General features: G+C 51.3%; 1 protein-coding gene and 1 pseudogene across 5 annotated transcripts; both read right to left on the reverse strand.

Moving 5' to 3' along the window:
- Window positions 1–1,044: 1,044 nt before the first annotated feature.
- Window positions 1,045–1,377, reverse strand: LOC102423095 (annotated as a pseudogene).
- A 3,316-nt stretch (window positions 1,378–4,693) lies between these two features.
- On the reverse strand, window positions 4,694–22,598 carry AOC3 (amine oxidase, copper containing 3). 5 transcript variants are annotated; one of them, XM_023756883.1, is made up of 5 exons: window positions 21,984–22,266; window positions 20,795–21,837; window positions 19,048–19,333; window positions 18,513–18,642; window positions 16,064–17,765 (listed from the first exon to the last, which is right to left on the reverse strand). In XM_023756883.1, exons 1-5 carry the CDS (start codon window positions 22,139–22,141, stop codon window positions 17,490–17,492), a joined length of 1,893 nt encoding a protein of 630 aa, XP_023612651.1. In that variant the 5' UTR covers window positions 22,142–22,266; the 3' UTR covers window positions 16,064–17,489. The 5 variants fall into 5 exon arrangements, with proteins under 5 accessions (XP_023612650.1, XP_006092389.1, XP_023612651.1 ...); XM_023756884.1 differs by lacking the exon at window positions 21,984–22,266 and having other exon boundaries at window positions 20,795–21,092; window positions 21,221–21,365; XM_023756882.1 differs by lacking the exons at window positions 16,064–17,765; window positions 18,513–18,642 and adding exons at window positions 4,694–5,897; window positions 6,116–6,245 and having other exon boundaries at window positions 20,795–22,598.
- Window positions 22,599–23,034: the final 436 nt, after the last annotated feature.

Here is a 23,034-nt window from a genome sequence, read left to right on the forward strand (position 1 = left end):
ATCATAGACCATCCAGCCCTAGTCTCTCTGCCGGATATCTGCAGCCAAGAGAGTGATTCCAGGTGACTCCAGCAGAAGAACTGCCCAACTGAGCCCCAGCTCAGAGAGCTGACCTACAGAATAATGAGCAAATAAAATGGTTTGATGTTTTAAGCCACTTTTTTCAAGGGGGTTTGTTATGCAGTAACTGAAACCGTAGATGCTGTTAATAAAATATTAAATAATAGCTAGCATTCATTGAGCACTTACTATACTCCAAGAACTAGACTTGGAAAATTACACAGATGAATCCCCATCAAAATCCTGACATAGATTTTATACCGCCCCCATTTCACAGGTGATGAGAGTGAGGCCCAGAGACGTTAACGAAGTTGCCCAACGTCACATTGGCAGGTTCAAACCCCAGATTCTGGCTCCAGAAATCATGATACCACATTGTAGAATGAGGAAAACATACATGCCAAATTCTATAGCGTTTTGGGGTCTAACGCCCGCCTATGCTTCTAACCCTCCCACACTACGTCCTCTTGAGTCTGTCCCAGGCCCTGGGCCCCGACTGCCTGTTTCAGGGAAAGCCAAGCGGGGGGAACTGATTTACAGACCTGCCGTCTGTCTGTCCCAAGTTCTCCTTCCTACAACCTTTGCTGGGTTCCGGCGGTGCAGGTTTCATGTGGAGAGGAATTGCTTGGGCTCAGCGTGTCAGTGTTGACCCTTGGCCCCATGTCCTGGCTTAACCTGTGCAGCCAGGGTGATTTTTCACTCAGGATCTTTGGACTTTCTTCGACCTTTTTTTTTTTAAGCATAAACACATTTATTTACTAACCGAAGGGTCAATCCTAATTAAACCAACACTCAGAAGTAGTTGCGTATAAAATGAGTGTGATACAGAGAACTGAACACAGTAATGGGGGAGGGGGAGAGGCATGCTTGAATTGAGCTTGTTTATCCTCATGGCTAATTCCTGTCCGGAAGGATGATGGAAATTTTACTCCGCTTTTTCACACGTCCAAGTACAGCTGACATTGTTCACGACACATTCCACCACTAACTTCCGCCTTCCAATCTTCTGGTTCTGGCGCTTTCCTTCCCGTCCCATTCCTGATGTTGGACCAATGCACTGTTTACAAAGTTGCAGGTGGCCTGAGTTATTGTGCCATCAGCTGTAGTTTCTTCAAACCTGTCTCTCAGGTTGCATGAGCACTGTGTCACCTTCAACGTGCTCTCAGTTTTTACCGTGAGGTTTTGGCCATCAGAAGTGAGGACGCAGTCTGGCTTGGCCATGGCACCCATTCCCACGCCTCGTTCCTTCATGTACTCGGTGAAGCCTTTGTTCTCCACGAAGAGCCATCTGCCTACCAGCTGCTGAATGGAGATCATGGTGGGCACCGGAGGCCTGTGGGCCACATGATGGGGAGGTGTAGGCAGTGAACTTGAGTTTGGTGTGTGAACCTCCATTGTAGAGTTTTGTTTAAAGTACTAAGGGAGTGCTTGCTTCGGCAGCACATATCCTGAAGTACTACGGGAGCAGGGAGAACAAAGCAATGAGCAGAGAAAGGTGGGGGTGGGTGGCCTTTGAGTTGGGTTTTAGAGGATGAATAAGGCATCACCAGAGGAAGAGGAAGGAAGGGGAAAGAGGAAGGAACCAGAGGAAATAAGGAAGAAGGCGGATGGGCAGAGGCATGTGTGGATGGGGACAGCCTGTTTGGGGACGGGCACAGGGTCATGACAGCCTGGAGTGCAGGGCATCAGGATGGCAGGATGTGCAAACCCAATGTGAACAACCTAATGTGCCCCAGCGAGCGGGAGCTCGGAAAATTTACAATTCCAATTGGCCAAGGAGAAACTATAGTGGGCAGGAGGGGAATGAAGGTGGGAATTTGCTTATAATGAGTCTGCTCTGGAAGTTATATGTGAAGCCCATGGAGAGGTTGGTGTGGGTTGTATCGGGAGAGTCTGGCTGTCTCTAGGATACCGCACGACGGTTTCTTGGTGCATTAACCACAGTCCAAGGGAGGGGCCAAAATCAGAAACCAGATTCATCAAGCTCCCCAAGGGAGAGTGTCTTTCAGGGAAGATCTAAATTTTCCAAAGTAACAATAAAGGCTAATCCTCATTTTATAGTAATTGTCAAGCAAAACCAATTATTATCAGAATAATAATGAACCACTAGTTCATTTACACAAGAGATATAACTGATTTGCCCGTTTCTTCCCATGACCCAGGTGCGGTGGGAAGCTGACCGGTTGAGCTGTGAATCAGAATCAGCAGTTGGTCACGAGATAGGTTTGATAGGGCCCAGTGCCTCCATCTGCATGGCTAGTGTCCTCCGGGCTGGTCTGTACTGGCCTTGGGCCAGGTCTTCTGCTCCAGATGTGGTCAGATTGGCACTGCCAGGGCAGGCTCTGTAACGCTCCTTTTCTGTGCCTTCTGACAGACACGTTCTTTATGTGCCTTACACTCTCTGGTCAGGCTCCTCTGGCCAGTTTGGAACTAAACTGCTGTCCCAGGCTTTTCTCAACCTCAGCTAGATGTTAGAATCACACGGGGAAAATTTATGCTGCTCACTGCATACATTTGTGCTCTGCCTCACCCCCAGAGATGGATTTTATTGGCCTGCGGTGCAGCCTGGGCATGTGGAGTTTTACAAGCTCCTCTGTGATTTCAGGTACAGTCCAGGTTAAGAGCTTTTGCTTTAAGGCAATAGTGCATACTTTTGCTCTGGGCCACTGAGTGTTGACTTTGCTCATAGAAGGTCACTTACCATGGACCACGTGCCAAGTGCTTCTCAAGCATTACGTTGTTAATTCTTTAACCAGGCCTGCTAGTCAGTGAAGAGCAGTAGTACAGGGGAAGGCAGTCGGGTATAATTCCACAAAGACCTGGGTTCAGTCCCGGCCCCACCATGTACCAGCCAGGTAACTTGGAGCAAGTTACCTAATTCCTGTGAATCTCAGTTTCCTCATCCGTGAAATGGGAAAAATAGTCTCTGTTTCTCAAGGTTGTTGTGAGGAATAAATGAGGCAACAGATGAAAATCAGCCAGTCCAGCAGAGTCTCCGCCATACTGTCCCCCTTTCAATGGGAGAGACTGAGACGTCACATTCCTTGAGGGTCCTCAAGAAAAGGGGAGCCCCCCTCATATTCTAGCCCACAGACATAGGTCAAGGAGATGAGAAACATACAGTGGGAAGGTGTCTGAGACCCAAGCCCCACTGAGAATGCTATGATCTATTTCCCTTCGCAGGATCCAGATGTGGTGAGGAGGAGTGCTACAGAAGATGCAGACACCCACCTGAGCCTGAGTGGAGAAAATATAGTCAACCATCAGCCACAGGCCAAGTGTTGGAGTGGGGACATGAGGCCAGCACCACTAAGAGGCCAAGACAGGGAGCACACACTGATACCGTGTGTGTGTGATACCGTGTGTGTTCGAGGCCCCTTCAGTGGGATCTGTAGGTCTAAGGGTCCCCGAAGGGCCTGCGTTCCCAGGTTCTCTCTCACTTGCCAGGTTCCTCCTAGAACTTTGCTGTTCAGACCCTTTGGATTTCTCTGGGCTGCATTCCTTAAGGTCTGATTGCTTCTTTCTTGTGGCTGGAAGGATGTTCCCAGTAGAGCCCTCCAATAGGGTTCTCTGTGCACACACTCCCTTGGGGTGGCTCAGGCTGTGCCCTCTGGCCCCCTGGGGAGCCCCATGGCACACTCCTGGGTCAGCAGGTGAGCCACAGCAGCAGGGTCCCCCACACAGCCCAGGGCCACACGTCCCGCTCCCCATTCCTGCACCTGGAGAAACAGGCGGAACAGCCAAGAGAAGCATCATTGGCTGCTCCACAGCGTTTGTTTTGGGGGCAAGATGAAAACATTTGCATCCATCATGGTCCCAATTTCTTTAAATAAGAAAACACAAGAAAGTCAAAATGATATTTATTTGGGCTGAGAAGTAAAGAGAAACTAAATCACTGATCTGAAAAGCAAAATAGAAAGAACCAACAATAGCAAACTAGCTCTGCCTTAACCCTTTCCCAGCTGAGCTCTTGTCAACATATCCTATTATTCTTGAATCAAGAATGTAGCTTCCACAGTGTTTAGTCTTTGTATGAAGGTCCCTTTGCCAGAACTCAGTTCCTTTCCAGCTCACTTTTTTTTTGAGGATTAACAAAAAGAAAAAGAAAGAAAGAAAGCTGTCCATACACCAATGTGTCCCACAAGAAGACAACCAGGGATTGTCTTTCTCTCCCACAAGATAGCCCCTTGCTGCCCTAGGCTTCCCCGGCCCAGGGACAGAGGGGGACACCGGAATTGAGGGATGGGGGAGAATTTCAGGACCTGAAGCAGCAGGGACATCCACCCAGGACCTTAGAGGGAAGGCCAGGGAGTAGAAGCTGAAGTAGCAAGAGGAAGAGGAGGGAGAAAGAGCAGAGAAGGAATGTGCTAGGATGACAGGGAACGAAACAGAGAAGCACCTTCCCAACAGCTGGGACACAGGCCAGGAAGGGACCCTACCCGGAGGTCTTAGAGGCCTCACCTTCATATTCAAGACCCGGGCAGAGGAGGAGCTGAGCAGGCCCAACAAAGCATCCGAATGTACTTAATGCCACTGGCCTGTATATTTACTAGTAAAGATGGTCCGATGGTAAATCTTATGTTGTTATGTTTTACCACATTACCACAATAAAAAAGAGAAAAAAAAAGGTACAATCACTTTGGAAAGCAGTCGGGCAGCCTCCTCAAAAGGTTAAACATATGACCCAGCAATTCCACTCCCAGCTTTGTACCAGGAGCAGTGAAAACATATGCCCACATGAAAACTTGTACACAAATGTTCACAGCAGCGTTATCCATAATAACCAAAACGTGGAAACAATCCACATGTCCTTGAACTGATGAATGAACAAACAAAAATGTGGTAACGTTCATACAATGGAATACAATTTGACCCTCAAGAATGAAGTCTTGTTTCATGCTACAAAGTGGATGCGCCTCAAAAACATTCTGCTGAAAGAAGCCAATCACATGTTGTATAGATCTATTTACATGTAATGGCCAGAATATAGGCAAGTCTGCAGTGACAGAAAGCTTGGTGGTTGCCTCGAGCTGGGAAGGGTTGAAGGGAAATAGGAAGTGACTGCTAACAGGTATGGGGTTTCTTTCTGGGCTGATGAAAATGTTCTGGAATTAGTAGTGATGGTTGCACAACTTTATGAATACACTAAAACCCACTAAATTGGACACATTAAAAGGATAAATCTTATGGTATGTGAATGATATCTAATTGTAAAAAAAAAAATTAAAAAAACTGTTAGAAACAAAAAGTCTCCTGGGAAAAAGGTAGGCCATCACTCCAGCCCCAGCTGGCCATTCCTCTCCTCTCTGGGACAGAAACCCAGCAGGTCTAAGGTCAACAAAGTTGAGTCCCTGCTGTGTCAGGCATCACAGGCTCAGGTTTCTTCCAATAGGAGGGTGATGCAAAGAAGGGTGATGGGAGAGAGGATCTTGGGGGCTGGGGAGGAGAGGATCTTAGTGGGAGATCAGGCTTCCTGGCCCAGTGCCCACTGCTCCCCCTCTCCACACACCCTGGCCCTGGGGCCCTGGGGCCCTGGACACATTCCCCATCCCAGGGACCACCTAGTTGTGAGAGAAGCCCCCATGAGAGAAGGCAGGGAGGTCAGGGGCACAGTCAGCAGCCTTGGGGAGGCAAGCCAGGGGGTTGACCTCACAGGCCCCAGCATCCTGGTCCCCCCGGAAATAGATGGAGTCCGCAGAATCGGAGGAGGGGTCCTGGTCAAAGAAGTTGTAGGGTCGGAGGAAGAAGCCCACACCGTTCCCCACAGTCACCGTGTTGGGAACGTCCTCTGCATGTGGGATGTGCAGGAAACCAGCTGTCACCCAGGCCACCAAGTCCTAGCAGGGGAGAAGGAAGAGGATCACGAGGCCTGGCTTTGCTAAAGACACACCTGCCTCCCACAGTAGCCTGGTATGTAAGGATTCAGTTCACCAGCCCAGGATCACTGTGAAAACGTGAAGCTTCGTTTCTTAGTGGGTTCTAAAGTCCCCGGAGGGCCCTGGCGTGGGAGAGTGAAGTGGCTCATCCTTGCTCCCGCCGCCTCCCCCAAACTAACCTGCCCTGCAACAGTTTCATTGTTGATGAAGTCAGTGAAGTCCACGGTGGGTGTCCAAGGGTCGTTCAAATTGTAGATGCTGGTGCTGCTGGGCTCCTCCTCCTTCCGCTGGGTCACAGCCAGCTGGTACCTACAAGGGGTTTGGATTAGACCCACAAGGCCATCAAACTGTCCTACTGTTTGAAGCTGCACTGAAGAGGGAACGGAAAGGATAAATAGGCCACAAAGGTCTCTGTTCACTTCCCATTCTCCCTCTCTGCCTGTCCCTCATAGAGTTCCCACGTTCGTTCAGTAACGTGTATCTCAAACATCAACTGGCCATTGTTCAGGCTTCAGGTCCTACTGTCATTCATGCATCCATCTAGATTCTAGATCAGAGCCTGGGCCCTGGATGCATGGACATGGCCTGGTTCCCATTGTAGGTCAATTTCTGTATCTCAAATGCCTGGGTTTTAGGGAATACTCCCTGCGATCTGTGTTCCTCTTACTCTGGTTTTCCCTCCAACACTTATTGCTAACATTTAAAGATAAAGAACAGTGTAGTGAACACACATAGACCCACAACCCAGATTCTACCTATAACATTTTATTGTATTTGAGTCCACGTGTGTCCCTCCATTCTTCCATCCAGTCAGTAGGCCTCATTTTATTTATTTTCACTATTACTTTTTTTGGTTAATCCTCACCCGAGGATATTTTTTCCATTATTTTTTTAAAAATATATTTCTTTATTGATTTCAGAGAGGAAGGGAGAAGGAGAGAGATAGAAACATCAATGATGAGAGAGAATCATTGATCGGCTGCCTCCTGCACACCCCCTACTGGGGATCGAGCCCGCAACCCAGGCATGTGCCCTTGGCTGGAATTGAACCTGGGACCTTTCAGTCCCCAGGCTGACACTCTATTCACTGAGCCAAGCCGGCTAGGGCTCCATTATTTTTTAAAATTTATTTATTTACTTACTTTAGAGAGAGTAGAAGGGAGGAAGGGAAGGAGAGAGAAACATCCATGTGAGAGAGAGACATACGGATTGTTTGCCTCCCACATGTGTCCCTACCAGGGTTGGGGGATCAAACCTGCAACCCAGGTACACACCCTTGATCTGGAATCAAACCTGAGATCCTTCAGTATGTGGGGCCTACACTCTAACCACTGGGCTACCGGCCAGGGCACTAGGCCTCATTTTACATGGATCAAGATTGTGGCCACAGGCTTGTGTGTGTGTGTATGAGTGTGCATGTATACCCACAGGAGGTGGTGGAACCTGGGTTCCCAGCAACATGGGGCCCTTCTTACAGTCCATCTCCCCCAGCTTCCCTCTGACACCCTGACACTCACCTCCCCCAGCTGAAGGCTCTCTCCATGGAGCTGTTCTGGGGCAGTGGCTCTCCAGAAAAACTGAGCACCTGGATGCGGTAGCCCCGAGGGTGACCCCACTTGTTGCTGTGGTTGCTGGCCAGGTACAGGTAGCGAGGGGTGGCACTTCCCAGGGGGAAGGTGGCCTGCTCCTCTGTCTCTAGCAGCTTCCGGGTCACCTGCAGCCTCTGCATCTGGTGCTCAGGGCTCCAGGGTACAGCCATGGGGACGAAGACCATGTCCTCAGCCCAGACCCAGTTCTCCAGTCCTGCCAAGGTGAGGGAAGGAGGAGGCAGAAAGGATGGGAGAAAGGAATGAGCACCCACCTGGCTTCAGATTGGGGGCCAAAGAGAAGCCCAGAGCTGAATATGTCCTCTACATCTCTTCCTTTTCTCCCCAAGATATTCCTGATTCAGAGATTTCGAGAAGATCTCTCTCGCCTATGTCACCTCTGGTAACAATCCCAGATGCCTTGTGACTGGGCCTCCCCTGACCTTCCTCTGAGGAGGAATGGTGGTTTACCTGAGGTTGAAACAGCCTAGCAGGCAATGCGCAGAGTCAGATCTTTCTGACTTGAGGAAGGGATTGTGCCTCATATCTGAAGCCCCCTGGCATCTCCAGAACTACCGTACCATGTAAATATTAACAGTTGTAGCTCACATTTACTGAACCGGAAGGTGCTATGCATAGGCATCATGCTGAGTGCTTTACATGTACTGGTGACCTACCTGTATAACAGCCTTCTGAAGGAGGAACTACAATTGTCCCCATTTTACAGCTGGGACAACTGAGGCTTAGAGAACTTAAATAACATGCCCTGGCTTTACACCAAAGGGACACCGTTAGTATTGTGGCAATGCTTGAGACTCAAGTCTTCATTTGACTCTAATGCCTACACATCAGCACATGAAGGAAACCAACAACGCCTCACCACACGGCAGCAGACATGTGGGCCCGAAGTTGCTGGAGCTTGGAGGTGTTTCCCATAGTTTGAGGTTTGGCAAGGAATTAAGAGTAGGGCCAAAGGCAGTCAGTTCCCTGAATTTTGGAGTTTTGAATGATCTGTTAGAATGTAACTAGGTTCCATATTAGGAATCAGCTTAAATAATCTGAGACTGATCCGCTAAGGGTGGAAATCTTTTAGGAATCTGATGTTTGGCACATTTACTTCATATACTTTTACATTTTTAATGTTTCAATGACAATTTTTAAAGCGAGGCATGGAGACGTCAGCCCCCTCTTCTGGAATGCCCCCCCCGCCGGGATATCTTACCTCCTACATCCAGATCCACCTTGAAGTGGGCACTGTGGGTGTGGGCAGTGCCCAGCGTGTGCTCCCCAACCTGGTTCCCATAACTTCGGGCAGCACCAAAGAGGAACGTTGAGCTGATGTAGCCCGTGGCATGCAATTTGACTTCTATGGCCCCGTTGGGGTGGAAGACCATATCCCACACATAGTCGTAGTTGAGCATGGTAGACACAGACCTGATGACCAGCACTGTCTCTGTAAGGCCCCCAAAATAGTGGGAGTGGATATCTGAGTGGTGTCGCCTCAGGGGTAGGCCTTGGTTCTGTTCAAACACACAAAAGGCATCTCGTATTGTCTTGGGGGCTTGGGACTCCAAAAGGAAGTGCCAGTCCACGTAGGTGGCCAGGTAGGGGCAGTCGACCCCACGGGTCAGAGGTGAAGAGAAGTGGCCCAAGCCGAAGCCACCATCTGTGTACCGGCTTCGCAGAGCAGACGGTGAATTGCCACCATAGACGGTCAAGGCCTCCTGGACGCTGACTTCATAGGCCACTCTCTCCCCCTGGAAGCGGAGGTCAAAGATCCTCGGGCCACTGAATGCTCCAAGACCAAAAGAGAAAGTCCACAATGAGGAGGCCACTCGACTCCCCTGGACACTGAAGCGGGGGCCCTCAGGATGGAACTGCAGAGGGGGAGCCGGACCCGGGGGCACCTGGGACTTCAGGGACCAGGACCCACCTGTGCCATTGTCTGGGATCGGCACCACATTCACCAGGCCGGCCTCAAACTGCTCCTCCAGCTGAGCCAGACTCTTATAGTAGCGGCCTTGAAAGAACACCTTCTGGATGGTCCAGCGGGCAGGGTCCAGAGCCTTGTGGTCTACCAGCAGCTCCAACCCCACGGGGTGCAGGAAAAACCCAGCCCCTGAGATGTTGTAGTAGAGGCCAAACCAGGTGGCCCGGTCCCCTGATTGCAAACCCCGGGGAGCCGTGTTCATCGTGACTAGGTTCCTTTCTTGGCGCTTGTAGAAGCAGCAGTGGTGGAGGAGACCAGCAGCCTGGGGCAGCTCTCTGTCAAAGATCATCTGGTCTATGTCCAGGTACTCTCGCATGAGCACGGGGCGTCGGTGATAGGGCAGGGGACCCCCATGACGCTCCACAGTCACATCCCGCATGTAGGAGGGGTGGGGCAGTGGTCCCACCACCAGCTCACTCACGTTAGGCTGGGGTTGTCCGCCAAAGAAGACGATGGCCAGTGCCTCCCGGGCGGGTGGGGGGCTCCCCCTGTCCAGGTGTGCCAGGGCTGCAGCCTTGGGGGGCAGCTGCAGCTCCACCGAGAAGATGCAGTTGTCTGATGGGAGGGCCTGGGCTGCATCCACCAGGCCTGGCCCCAGCTGCTGGGTCAGAAAGCTCATCACAGCCGTCAGCTCCTCTTGACTCAGGTCTGCAAACAGCTGGCTCTGGCCAGGGTGTGTCCAGTGCTGGGCACTGGGAGATATGGAGGGGCAGCGGGGAAGCTGTCCAGGCTTACATCTCCTCTCAAATCCTTCCTCACTCCCAGCTCCACCTTCACCCATGCCTATCACCAAAACACTACAAAGGGGCAAAATAAGGAAGAAAGCCATAGCTAAAGCTCCTGGGCTGTCTTCAGGCTCTTAAATTGGAGTGAATAATGGGAAATAGAAAGATAAACAAGACCTGGGTACAGGATCAGCACCTCTTTTAGTCTCTGGAGGTTCCTGGTCTCTGGCTGGTGCTGCTGGACAAGAGGCCTGATGGGTACATTGAAGAGAATCAGCCAAGGGCAGAGGGTTGGGTGGGGGTGGAGCTGAAGCTGGAGGGAGCCAGGGGTCAGGCCAGGCTTGGGAGGTGGGGCTGTGGTAGGAACCTGGACTTTCAGTGGCCCACATAAGCCTCTGTCCTCTGTTCCAAATCAAATACTCAGGGTCAGGGTTGGGGAACAAAGTGGGGGAGGGGTTGGTTTGGGAGATAACACAGCTGGAGGGAGGAAAGAGGAAGTGACAGGGGCAGAAAGGGACTGTTCTTGGGCTCTTCCTCCACCCTCCGGGTGGAACCTTTCTCCAGGCTACAAGGCTGTAAGCGAAACATCTGCCCACACCTCTCCAGCCAGGTTCCTTCATTCCTGCCATTAGTTCACGGTGCCCTCTAGATTCTTCCTCGTCACTCTGTCACTCTCTCGTGCCCCCCTACCCCCACAACAACCAGAACCCCACTGCAGCCCCAGGGATGCTTGAGAATAATGTTGCGAACACAAAGCACCCGGGAGGGGTTGAAGGTGGAGGCTGCGTGAGACAGGTCAACACTGTGCAGGCTCTGTGAGCGCCCTAAGTGCCTGGAGCATGCAGGATGCGGAGCCAGTGAGAAGTTGGAGGGGGTACAGGGGCTGCAGAGTGTAACAGAGACACCCCCTCCCCTCCACACACACCTTGAGCAGGACTGATGGACCAGGTTAGAGGTCAGGGGGCCTGGAAAACTGGCTGTGGAATTAACTAGCAGCCCACAACCCTCAACTCCGGGAAAACTTCCTCCAAAATGTTGCAGACTCAGAGAGAAAAGCCACCTCCATTCTCTGCCAGGTGAGGTGCCGTTGGCCGGCGTGATCTGGCAGCCAGATCCCGAGGGAACTAGGAGAGACTGAAGGTTCAAGAGAAGGAACATGCTTCCCTCCTGAGCCTGGGGAAGAATCCTTTCCAAGCTGGACACGTCCGGGAAGACGTTTTCCAGGAATGATGCTAGACTGAGCTTGCGGGCAGGATGCGTTCTCCTGGCAGAGAATGGGAAGGACATTCCAGCCAAAGGGAACAGAAGGTGCAAAGGTACAGAAACCTGAGACAGCCTCAGCATGGGCAGGGAATGGCCAAAAGGTCAGCGTGTTTGGTGTGAAGTGGGGACGGGAAGGGGGCAGGGACCTTGTGTGGTTCATGTTTTAAGTGTTAGTGATCCGAGGAAGACAGGAAACATCTCAGAACCCAGACATTTCAACTAGGGCAACCAGTCTTAGAAAGGTCAGATTATCCAGAAATATTTATACAACCAGTTCGATTTAGATATGGAAACTTGACAGGTTTTCCTCTCCTTTGTTCTTTATTTCTTTAAAATCATATATTTTTATTGATTCCAGAGAGGAAGGGAAAGGGAGAGAGAGATGGAAAGATCAACGATGAGAGAAAATCCTTGAGCGGCTGCCTCCTACATGCCCTACACTGGGGATCGAGTCCGCAACCCGGGCATGTGCCCTCACTGGGAATCGAACCGTGACCTTTTAGTGTATGGGATGATGCTCCAACCAACTGAGCCACACCGGCCAGTATTTATTTTTAATTTTTAAAATGTTTTAATAACATTTTGGTGAACAAACAGGAGAAAATGGGGCTTTTGCTCTAGGACAGCGGTTCTCAACCTGTGGGTCGCGACCCCTTTGGCGGTCGAACGACCCTTTCACAGGGGTCGCCTAAGACCATCCTGCATATCAGATATTTACATGACGATTCATAACAGTAGCAACATTACAGTTATGAAGTAGCAACGAAAATAATTTTATGGTTGGGTCACAACATGAGGAACTGTATTTAAAGGGCCAGAAGGTTGAGAACCACTGTCCTAGGAGAAAATAGGTGTGGGTCAGCCCCTCCTCTCGTCCTTGTCTTGGCAAGTCTGGCCTCAGGGCAGTGGAAAGGTAGCAAAGTAGCAGTGGCCACTGTTAGCTGAAGACTAACCAACCATTCCCCAAAGTCCCAGATGAGTCTTTCCTAACCCTAACCCCAATAGCTATCATTGAATTTCCTGCCAACCAGGTGAGTGAGGGCACAGAGCTGGTTACCTGTTATAGAAAAATAGAGAAACATGGCATTTCATACCCACCCCTGAGTGTTGGGGAGAAAAACTCACACCCAATATTCCCATTGACTGAGCAGTAGGATGGAACTGGAGAGCTTCTTGTAGTCAAGACAAACAATAGAGCTGCTATAACTAAGGCAGGAAGAGGTCATTGGAAATTGGCTGTACGACCTTGAGAATTAGGGGGAGCAGAATCTAATGTTAAGGCCTACCCACTCCTGGCCACAAGGCAACTGTGAGTCTGGGCCTTTCATGTCATGGTCTCAGCTCCCAGCTAAGATCACACTGTTAAGATTGCTAATGTTGCCGAAACCGGTTTGGCTCAGTGGATAGAGCGTCGGCCTGCGGACTCAAGGGTCCCGGGTTCGATTCCGGTCAAGGGCATGTATCTGGGTTGTGGGCACATCCCCAGTGGGAGATGTGCAGGAGGCAGCTGATCGATGTTTCTCTCGCATCGATGTTTCTAACTCTCTATCTCTCTCCCTTCCTCTCTGTAAAAAATCAATAAAATATATTTAAAAAAAAAAAAAAAAAAAAAGATTGCTAATGTTTTTTGTCCTGAACAGTGTTACCAAACAGAGGTCAAAATATTCACTCTGGTGGAGTTCACCAAGCTATTATATGGGAAGGTGGGTAATGATGGAGGCCAGGAACCCTTTGCCTTGGCTGGTGGGGGAATTGGTGTATAAAAAAGCATCACCCTGCCCTAGCCGGTTTGGCTCCGTGGATAGAGCAGCGGCCTGCGGACTGAAGAGTCCCGGGTTCGATACTGATCAAGGGCACATGCCTGCATTGTGGGCTCAATCCCCAGTAAGGGGCATGCAGGAGGCAGCCAATCAATGATTCTCTCTCATCATTGATGTTTCTATCTCCCTCTCCCTTCCTCTCTGAAATCAATAAAAATATATTTTTTTAAAAAGCATCACCTTGACCACCTTCCCTAAGTGTCTAGCTGTTGCATTGTTTCCTCTGATATTGTTTCATCCTAGTTTTCCCAATCATCGTGTTAAATACCCTAAAAACTTGTTGAAAATGTGTCCCTCTTGCCCTAACCAGTTTGGTTCAGTGGATAGAGCGTCGGCCTGCAGACTGAAAGGTCCCAGGTTCGATTCCAGTCAAGGGCATGTACCTTGGTTGCGGACACATCCCCAGTAGGAGGTGTGTAGGAGGCAGCTGATTGATGTTTCTCTCTCATTGATGTTTCTAACTCTCTATCCCTCTCCCGTCCTCTCTGTAAAAAATTAGATAAAATATATTTTTTTAAAAAGAAAAGGTGTCCCTCTTGCAGAATTACTCAGGAGACAGAACTATACATCCTGCTCCCTCCACTAGGTCTTCTCTTTGAGTAAACTTGGCCCCAGCCTCTGGGAATGTGGTGAATACGAGTTTATCCCTGGGAGCCAGAGTCCACCTCTAGCCCTCAGAACACAGTGCCCAAGTGGAGCTGCTGCCCCAGAGGCCCTATGTGGTCAACTCAACTGCCTAGTACACCCAGGTTACACTCTGTACTGATCTGCATTCTAGGGAGATGACTCTGGCTTGGGTATGGAACAGACTAGAGGTGAGGAGACCAGGTAGGAGGCAAAGGGCCAGGATGAGGCCAGTGACCTGGAGGTCAGAGAGGAAGGGATGACTCTGAGAGATGTTTAAGGGCAGAGTTTACAGGACTTGGTGCCTGATTGGGTGTGGCTGGCAGGGAGGGCACAGCATCTTACATGACACAGAGATTTCCCATTGGGTGACTGGTGAGTGGTGGGGCCTTTCACCAGAAGAAGAACAAAGAGCAGCAAGTTCCAGAGGGAAACTAACAAGTTTGCGTTTGAGGTACTCATGGGGAAGCCCCAGTATAGATGCTAAGAAAAGGAAAAGTTTATGGATCCAGAGGACAAGAGAGAGGTTCTAGGCCTGAAATATAGATTTGGGTGAAAAAACAAATACTAGCAGTTATAGTAGGAGAAGCTGAGGTCACCCAGGGGGACCTCTGCAGAGAGAAGAGAGGAGGGTCAAGGAACATGCTATTCCCTGGAACGTTCTTTGTGCTCTTCTTTCTCCCCTGGCCAATTTCTACTCCTCTGCCAAGATCAGCTTAGACATCAGACCCCACAGGAAACCTGCTGTTGTCCTGCTCCCACCTCTCGTCTAATAGTCCTCATCTGTAATTGCCTCTTTACTTGCTCTTGCTCTTGGGGGCAGAAACTGTATCTTTTATTCAGTAATACATCCTAGTGCCTCACATGATGCCTGGCACTTAGAAGGCACTCTATACATCTTTGTTGAATGCACAGAAGAATGCTTCTGTTGCACTGGGAACTGGAGCCCTTCTCAGGGGATTCAGGAGGACAGCAGAGGCAGGTGAGCGCATCTTGTGCTCTTCACAGGGGGTTCCAGTGTCTACATTCCCGGGGATGTCCAAGTTATGCCTTCTGAGCTAAGCCCCAGGGGTCTCCTTGTCCAGCTTCTCTTAGGGCCCAAGTCCTAAAGTTCTCAGCCTTGGGGACACTATTCTTTCAGTGCTTGACACCCTCGGTCACTGTTCATTTGACCACAGGTCTGAGGCCAACACTCTAGCAGGCCTCAGGGATCTAAGGAAGAGATTAGGTTGGGGCCCCAGGGCATTGCATGGGAACAAAGGCCATGTCCTCAGCCCAGACCCAGTTCTCAGGTCCTGCCAGGATAGGGGGAGTGTCATGGGGGAGGGAAGGGGGGCTGACCCCAGCTAGGCTGGCACTCTCACGATCTACATGTCCATTGAGGCCTGGAGCAGGTGGTGTCATCCCTATGGTGAGCGAGACCCAACCACAGTCACATTTTCAGATAAAAACTTGTGAGCATTTATTTACACACACTCACACACACTCTCATCGCATACAAACACTCACACTCTGTGGTCTAGAGACCATTGGGAAACTGACCATAAGAAGGAGTGATAGGAGGTAGAAACTCCTCCCCATCTACTATTCCACTGACTCAGAGGCGAACTTGAGCTTGGGGCAGGACAGAAGGTAGCAGAAGCTGATGCCTGAGCTCCCTGGATAGATCTCCCTCTGGTCATAAGCTGAGCAGCATCCAAAATCCATTTCCTACACTTCACCTCCTGGCCTGGCCTGAGCTTCCAGCAGGCAGAAGTTACCCTTCCCCACCGCTTCTCATCGCTCCTCTGCTAAGAGTGACAGGGAGCAGAAGTGAGAGAAAGAACAAAAGAGATTTACTGAGGTTTAGCCTTTTCTTCAGAGAGATACAAGCAAAAGAAGGCAAAGGAGTTACCATAGGCCATGCCCATTTCTCTTGGTCTCAAAAACTTAAGAAAATTGAGTCCATGGCCCCATCCCTTAACTCATTTTACCCTCCCCTACCCCAGGCCTGTTCTAAAAGACGTATCAGTTTTTTAAAAAGTTATTTATTTATTAGGTCCATTTATTATTTAATTTTAACAGGTAATATAGTCACATGGTTCAAAATTCAAAATGTACAAAAGGGTATACAGTGCTAAGTCCCCTCCCTCCCCTGTCCCCAACCTCCTGGTTCCCTTTCCAGAGGCAACCAGTGTTACCCATTTCTTCTGAATCTGCATTGGTAAGCAAATCTACATTTATACTTTTCTCCCTTCTATAAACCACAAATGGGAAGTGCACCATACACACTTCTGCACCTTGCCTTTTCATTGGGAGATTATTCCCTATTAGTCTACAAAGAAATGTAGTTATATTTATAGCTCAGAGATAGATGGAGTCACAGAGTTTATGTAACCAATCCTCTAGGGAAGGATGTTTCTGTCCTTTCCAAACTCTTGCTTTTTGTATATCCGCCCCAATCCAGGCTCCTAAGGGCCCAAGCCCCAGCTCCTTTGCATGCCCGTATGTGGTTGAATGACCCTGGCCAGTTAACCGCTAGAGTTCCTGGGTATTTGTGCTTCTCGTCCTTGGTGCCTCCCCAGCCTCCCTCGTTGGCTGCTACAGAAGACAGAGGTCACTGGTTACACACAACCCTGGCACAAAATGACCCTCCTTATTACCATTGTACCCGCAAAACCACCTCAAATGCTAGCTTGAGCAGCTGCTGTCTCTATGACCATCCTCTGCTGAGAATGCAAGGCAGGGGGTATACAAATGGGCAAAGAGAACACACTCTGCCCAGGACTGGGATGGGGGCAAGTCCTACTTCCGTATGTGACAGACATAGGGGGACAGACAGGGATTATCCTCCCAAACTAGATGTCCGTGCATTTTTAGATCTCCACAGGCCTAGGGCCAGGAGAGGAGACTGAAGTTGAGAAATGAGGGCTGGGAGGGAAACCCCAGAATATAAGAAAGAGTAGAAACAGGAGGAAGAGGCGGTAGGCAAGAGGAAGAGGGAAAGAAGGAGGGAGACTTGGATAAGAGAAAATATGGGCCAAGAAGCCCCTTCCAGCTCGTCCATGTATGCACAGGCCTGGCAAGCACCCTGACCTGGGCCTCTAGGGGACTATCTCCATTGCAGAGACCTGGCTTCATTTCGCAAGGCAGGCACTGGGGAGGTGAGGAGGGACCTGGAGGCCCAAAAATATTTGGAAAAGCCAGAAAGTAAAAAGGGAGTCTTCTGGTGAAAATCTTGACTCTCACTGCAAGCTCCTGGCTGGCCATTCCTCTCCTCCCTGGGACAGAAACCCAGCCTATCTGGTGGCAACAAAGCTGGGTCTCTCCTGTGTCCCCCCCTCCCCTCCGGTCACCAGCATCACAGGCTCAGGATGCTCCCAGTAGAGAGGGGAAGCAAGGGAGGATGGTGGCAGGAGGTGACCTTGGGGAGGAAGAGGAAGGAACCTCAGGGATGTGAGGAAGGAGAAGAGGGCATCAGTCTGCCCAACCCAGTGCCCACTGCTCCCCCACTCCACACACCCTGGCCCTGGGGCCCTGGACACATTCCCCATCCCAGGGACCACCTAGTTGTGAGAGAAGCCCCCATGAGAGAAGGCAGGGAGGTCAGGGGCACAGTCAGCAGCCTTGGGGAGGCAAGCCAGGGGGTTGACCTCACAGGCCCCAGCATCCTGGTCCCCCCGGAAATAGATGGAGTCCGCAGAATCAGAGGAGGGGTCCTGGTCAAAGAAGTTGTAGGGTCGGAGGAAGAAGCCCACACCGTTCCCCACAGTCACCGTGTTGGGAACGTCCTCTGCATGTGGGATGTGCAGGAAACCAGCTGTCACCCAGGCCACCAAGTCCTAGCAGGGGAGAAGGAAGAGGATCATGAGGCCTGGCTTTGCTAAAGACACACCTGCCTCCCACAGTAGCCTGGCATGTAAGGATTTGCCATGCCAGCCCCCATTTCCTCAAAAGGATCGTAAGTCTTTAAATGTTTTTCCTACTGGTCCAGAAATCAAAGTATAGTCGATTTCATATTCATATTGGAAGCAGCACCTGCCTCCCTGACCCAGCCTGTACTCTTCTTCTCTGACATTTTCTCTCGCACCTCCATCGTCTCTCCACCCACAGAGGAATGATGATGCCACAGGCTACATCAGCTTCTTCCCCCTTAACTCCCAGAGAGTTCCCAAACTCTAACTGATGGAAGGAGGATGGAGCAGGGAAGATCGGGGTTTGGGAGGCAGAAAAGGCCAACATTTAGACATTAATCCTTTAGTGGTCACACCAGGAATGGGTTTTAGATACACAAGATGTGGTCTGCCCTTGGTGACCTCCAGCCCTCCTGACTGCTGGAGCCTGAAAAGGACTGTCCACAAAGCTGAGACTTAGAGGGCTGTAGGGTCTTGAGGGTAGACTGGGGCCTCGGCCAGCATCTGCAGATGAACTCCCAGCTTGGGAAGAATCCCTCAAGAGGTAACGATCAGACCCATGAAAGCACAGAAGACACCCCTGAGGGGACCAGATGGTTTTCAGGGGCCCCCAAGAGAAGGTAGGGCTCATCTTTGTGTCCCCACCCCTCTCACTGGCCCTCCCCATCAGCTGACCTCTCCAACAATGGTCTCGTTGTTGATGAAGTCAGTGAAGTCCACGGTGGGGGCCCAAGGATCATTCTGATTGTAGATGCTGGTGCTGCTGGGCTCTTCCTCCTTCCGCCGGGTCACGGCCAGCTGGTACCTAGGGAGGCACAGTCACTAACCCTATCCTGTTGCCTGATTATGATGGAAAGGAGCTGAGCATGTGGACCTCAGCTTTCCCATCTCATTCATTCACTGACCCTCATTCACCAGCCACCCTGGTGAGTCATCCAGCACCTTTCCAGGGAATCCTGTTCACCCCCCTGCCATACCACAGCATGACCCGTCCACCATACAAAAGAGGAAAAGGCTCTCAGCCCTGAGTTTTAGTCCTCCAAGGGAGGACATGCCAGTGCCCACCGCATGTGCCTTTTGATAACCAGGAAATCCTTCCTGAGCTCTTCTTATTCACTTTGCATACAGTTTGAGCTGATTTCCAATTGCCCCTCCAATGCTCCCTTCTCTCTCATCTCCCCCAGCTCCCCTCTGACACCCTGCCACTCACCTCCCCCAGCTGATGGCTCTCTCCATGGAGCTGTTCTGGGGCAGCGGCTCTCCAGCAAAACTGAGCACCTGGATGCGGTAGCCCCGAGGGTGACCCCACTTGTTGCTGTGGTTGCTGGCCAGGTACAGGTAGCGAGGGGTGGCACTTCCCAGGGGGAAGGTGGCCTGCTCCTCTGTCTCTAGCAGCTTCCGGGTCACCTGCAGCCTCTGCATCTGGTGCTCAGGGCTCCAGGGTACAGCCATAGGGACAAAGACCATGTCCTCAGCCCAGACCCAGTTCTTCAGTCCTGCCGGGGTGAAGGGAAGGAGGAGGGAAAAAAGATGGGAGAAAGAAATGATCACCCACCTGGCTTCAGATTGGGGGCCAAAGAGAAGCCCAGAACTGACAGTGCCCCCTACTTTCTTTCCCTCTCCCCAAAATATCCCCACTCTGTTAGCCAAAGCTGTTGACCTATAACATATTTTGTCAAGGATTTCATTTATTTATTATTGTTCATTCACTTATCAGTGGCGAGGCTCAGGCTCGGCCCTGGGGACACACAGATGAATAAAACATCATCCTCACCCTTTTGCTCTCACAGAGGATGCAGAAGGCAATGCCCTGCCTGGCCTGCCGTATGAAAGGAGTACATTCAAGATTCAAGGTTATAGGAATAGAGGTGCAGGCAGGAAAGGGACCTTCCTGGGCAACTTTTCAGCCTGGCCTTACAGGATGTCACCAGCAGAGATGACCTAGCAGGGCCTTCTCGGCAGGAACATGAGCCAAAGCAAAGAAGCCTGGCTATCTTGCATGGTGTGTGTGTGTCCAGGGACAGGATGGCTAAAGCAGTGCATAGGGAAGAATCTGAAAGGCAGGATGGAACTGCATTCTGAAGGGAAAGGCCTGATAGAAAATTCTGTGAATGGGATCCTATTTTGATGGGGAAAGTGAAACATGTATGAGGGAGCAGGGTGGCAGGTCCCTCTGGGCACAAAGTGAACCCTGGATCTGGGAGGAAGGAGAGTGGAAGCAGCAGAAAGAGATCCGGCACCAAAAGGTGTATGACAGTGGGGCCCAGTGAGGGGTTTAAGATATTTCAGATGCAGAACAGGAGAAAATCTGGGATCAGCTCAATGTGGGGAAGGAAAGTAAAAGGAGAGACTCCAGATGTCACGTTTCCTTGGCTCTCTCTGTGACCCCCAGGAACTATCTGGAATGCTCCACAGTATCCATTCTAACCCTCACACTTAAGTTCAGAGAGAGATGGAAAGCCAGGGAGAAGGAGGGTCCATCTCCCAAGGAAATGTCCAACCTGGGTGTTCCATGGCTGGCCTGCATGTGCCAGGGACTTGGCAGACTGCAAACCGACCCTCCAAAACACCAGCACCACAGGCCAGATGCAGAGAAATGAACTGAATGACAAATGGCTGCCTCCTTGAAATGGGCTCCATATAAACGAAAGGGAGGGAAGAGGGCAAAGGGGACCCTGTTGGCTCAGATCCTGCCTCATCCCTGAGTTTTGCCATTTCCCAAGATTTTCTGACGCGGTCATGTGGAGGCAGGGTGATAGCCATGCACCCAGCCAATGAGCTAAATAAAATCTAGCATCCAACTCTCTCATATCCAGCCAAAGAGGAAGCATGGACTCCAAAACTACATACTCACTCTCATATCTTCTTTTCCTGCATAATTGTCATAAATACAAGACAAATAAGACAAGTTTTGAACCCCCTCTTCAGGAATACTTCCCCCCTCCACGACGTCTTACCTCCTACATCCAGATCCACCTTGAAGTGGGCACTGTGGGTGTGGACGGTGCCCAGCGTGTGCTCCCCAACCTGGTTCCCGTAACTTCGGGCAGCACCAAAGAGGAACGCTGAGCTGATGTAGCCCGTGGCATGCACTTTGACTTCTATGGCCCCGTTGGGGTGGAAGACCATATCCCACACATAGTCGTAGTTGAGCAAGGTGGATACAGATCTGAAGACCAGCACTGTCTCTGTAAGGCCCCCAAAATACTGCGAGTAGAAATCTGAGTGGTGTCGCCTCAGGGGGAGACCCTGATTCTGTTCAAACACACAAAAGGCATCTCGTATCGTCTTGGGGGATTGGGACTCCAACAGGTAGTGCCAGTCCACGTAGGTGGCCAGGTAGGGGCAGTCCACCCCACGGGTCAGGGGCGTGGCGTACTTGCCCATGCCAAAGCTGCCATCGATGTAGCGGGTCACCATTGCTGCGGGGGAGTTTCCACCATAGATGGCCAGGGCCTCCTGGACGCTGATCTCATAAGCTAGCCGTTCTCCCTGGAAGCGGAGGTCAAAGATCCTCGGGCCACTGAATGCTCCAAGACCAAAAGAGAAAGTCCACAATGAGGAGGCCACTCGACTCCCCTGGACACTGAAGCGGGGGCCCTCGGGATGGAACTGCAGAGGGGGAGCCACACCTGGGGGCACCTGGGACTTCAGGGACCAGGACCCACCTGTGCCATTGTCTGGGATCGGCACCATATTCACCAGGCCGGCCTCAAACTGGTTCTCCAGCTGAGCCAGACTCTTATAGTAGCGGCCTTGAAAGAACACCTTCTGGATGGTCCAACGGGCAGGGTCCAGAGCCTTGTGGTCTACCAGCAGCTCCAACCCCACGGGGTGCAGGTAAACCCCAGCCCCTGAGATGTTGTAGTAGAGGCCAAACCAGGTGGCCCGGTCCCCTGATTGCAAACCCCGGGGGGCTGTGGTCATCGTGACTAGGTTCCTTTCTTGGCGCTTGTAGAAGCAGCAGTGGTGGAGGAGACCAGCAGCCTGGGGCAGCTCTCTGTCAAAGATCATCTGGTCTATGTCCAGGTACTCTCGCATGAGCACGGGGCGTCGGTGATAGGGCAGGGGACCCCCATGACGCTCCACAGTCACATCCCGCATGTAGGAGGGGTGGGGCAGTGGTCCCACCACCAGCTCACTCACGTTGGGCTGGGGTTGTCTGCCAAAGAAGACGATGGCCAGTGCCTCCCGGGCGGGTGGGGGGCTCCCCCTGTCCAGGTGTGCCAGGGCTGCAGCCTTGGGGGGCAGCTGCAGCTCCACCGAGAAGATGCAGTTGTCTGATGGGAGGGCCTGGGCTGCATCCACCAGGCCTGGCCCCAGCTGCTGGGTCAGAAAGCTCATCACAGCCGTCAGCTCCTCTTGGCTCAGGTCTGCAAACAGCTGGCTCTGGCCAGGGTGTGTCCAGTGCTGGGCACTGGGAGATATGGAGGGGCAGTGGGGAGGCAGGCTGGGTTCACCCCCATCTCCTCCCCTGCCAGCCAGCAAGACACAAACCAAGGCAAAGATGGTGATGACCGCCAGAGTGAGGAGCACCAGGGTTGTCTTCTGGTTCATCGTCTTGTGAACGAGGAGCAGAGGATTAAAAAGGAATGGAGGTGTGTTCTCAGGTCAGCAGAAGAGGGTCTCTCTTGGCTCCTATACTGGGGGCTCCTGGACTCTGGTTTATGTTCCCAGTATCCAGAGGCACAGGAAACTGAGGGTGGGAAGGACTGGGAAGGCTGGGGATTGGGGCGGGGCATGCCGGGGCTTGGGGCGGGCCTGATGCAGGCAGCAGTGATTTCCACAGACCTTACATGGCTTTGTCTTCCAGGCTCCAAATCGGACACTGGGTCAGGGTTGGAACTGGGGAGATCTGGGGTAGGGGAAGGGGGAGGGATTTCAAAATAATGTAACTGACCAGCCTGAGCACAATAATGTACCACCATTAAGGAGTGGGGGTTTGCAACCCCACACACTCCTCAGCCCCGCTTCTTCCCCCCCCCCCTCCACCTCCACATTCGAGGGCCAGATGTTCCCTTTCCTGTAACTTGGAACTATTATTCTCCTCCCAAGGAAATCCCCACCCCCAGCCCTTCAGCTTCCCAAGCAGCATTCCTTGGCCAGCACTGTCCCCCTTCTCCTCTCTCCTTCATTGCTAATTTCCTTGGACAGAATCCTTAATATTCTCTGGGGAATTCTAGTTACTTCAAAAGTC

This window comes from Myotis lucifugus, unplaced genomic scaffold, assembly GCF_000147115.1.
Source record: "Myotis lucifugus unplaced genomic scaffold, Myoluc2.0 scaffold_100, whole genome shotgun sequence".
NCBI lineage: Eukaryota > Metazoa > Chordata > Mammalia > Chiroptera > Vespertilionidae > Myotis > Myotis lucifugus.

Coding starts and splice junctions, on each gene's coding strand:
- AOC3 (XM_023756882.1), bottom strand. CDS start 22,394: ATGAACCAGAAGACAACCCTGGTGCTCCTCACTCTGGCGGTCATCACC. Junction 6,246..19,047: donor AGAGCCATCAGCTGGGGGAG/GTGAGTGGCAGG, acceptor AACCCCTTGTAG/GTACCAGCTGGCTGTGACCC. Junction 5,898..6,115: donor ATGAAACTGTTGCAGGGCAG/GTTAGTTTGGGG, acceptor CTCCCCTGCTAG/GACTTGGTGGCCTGGGTGAC.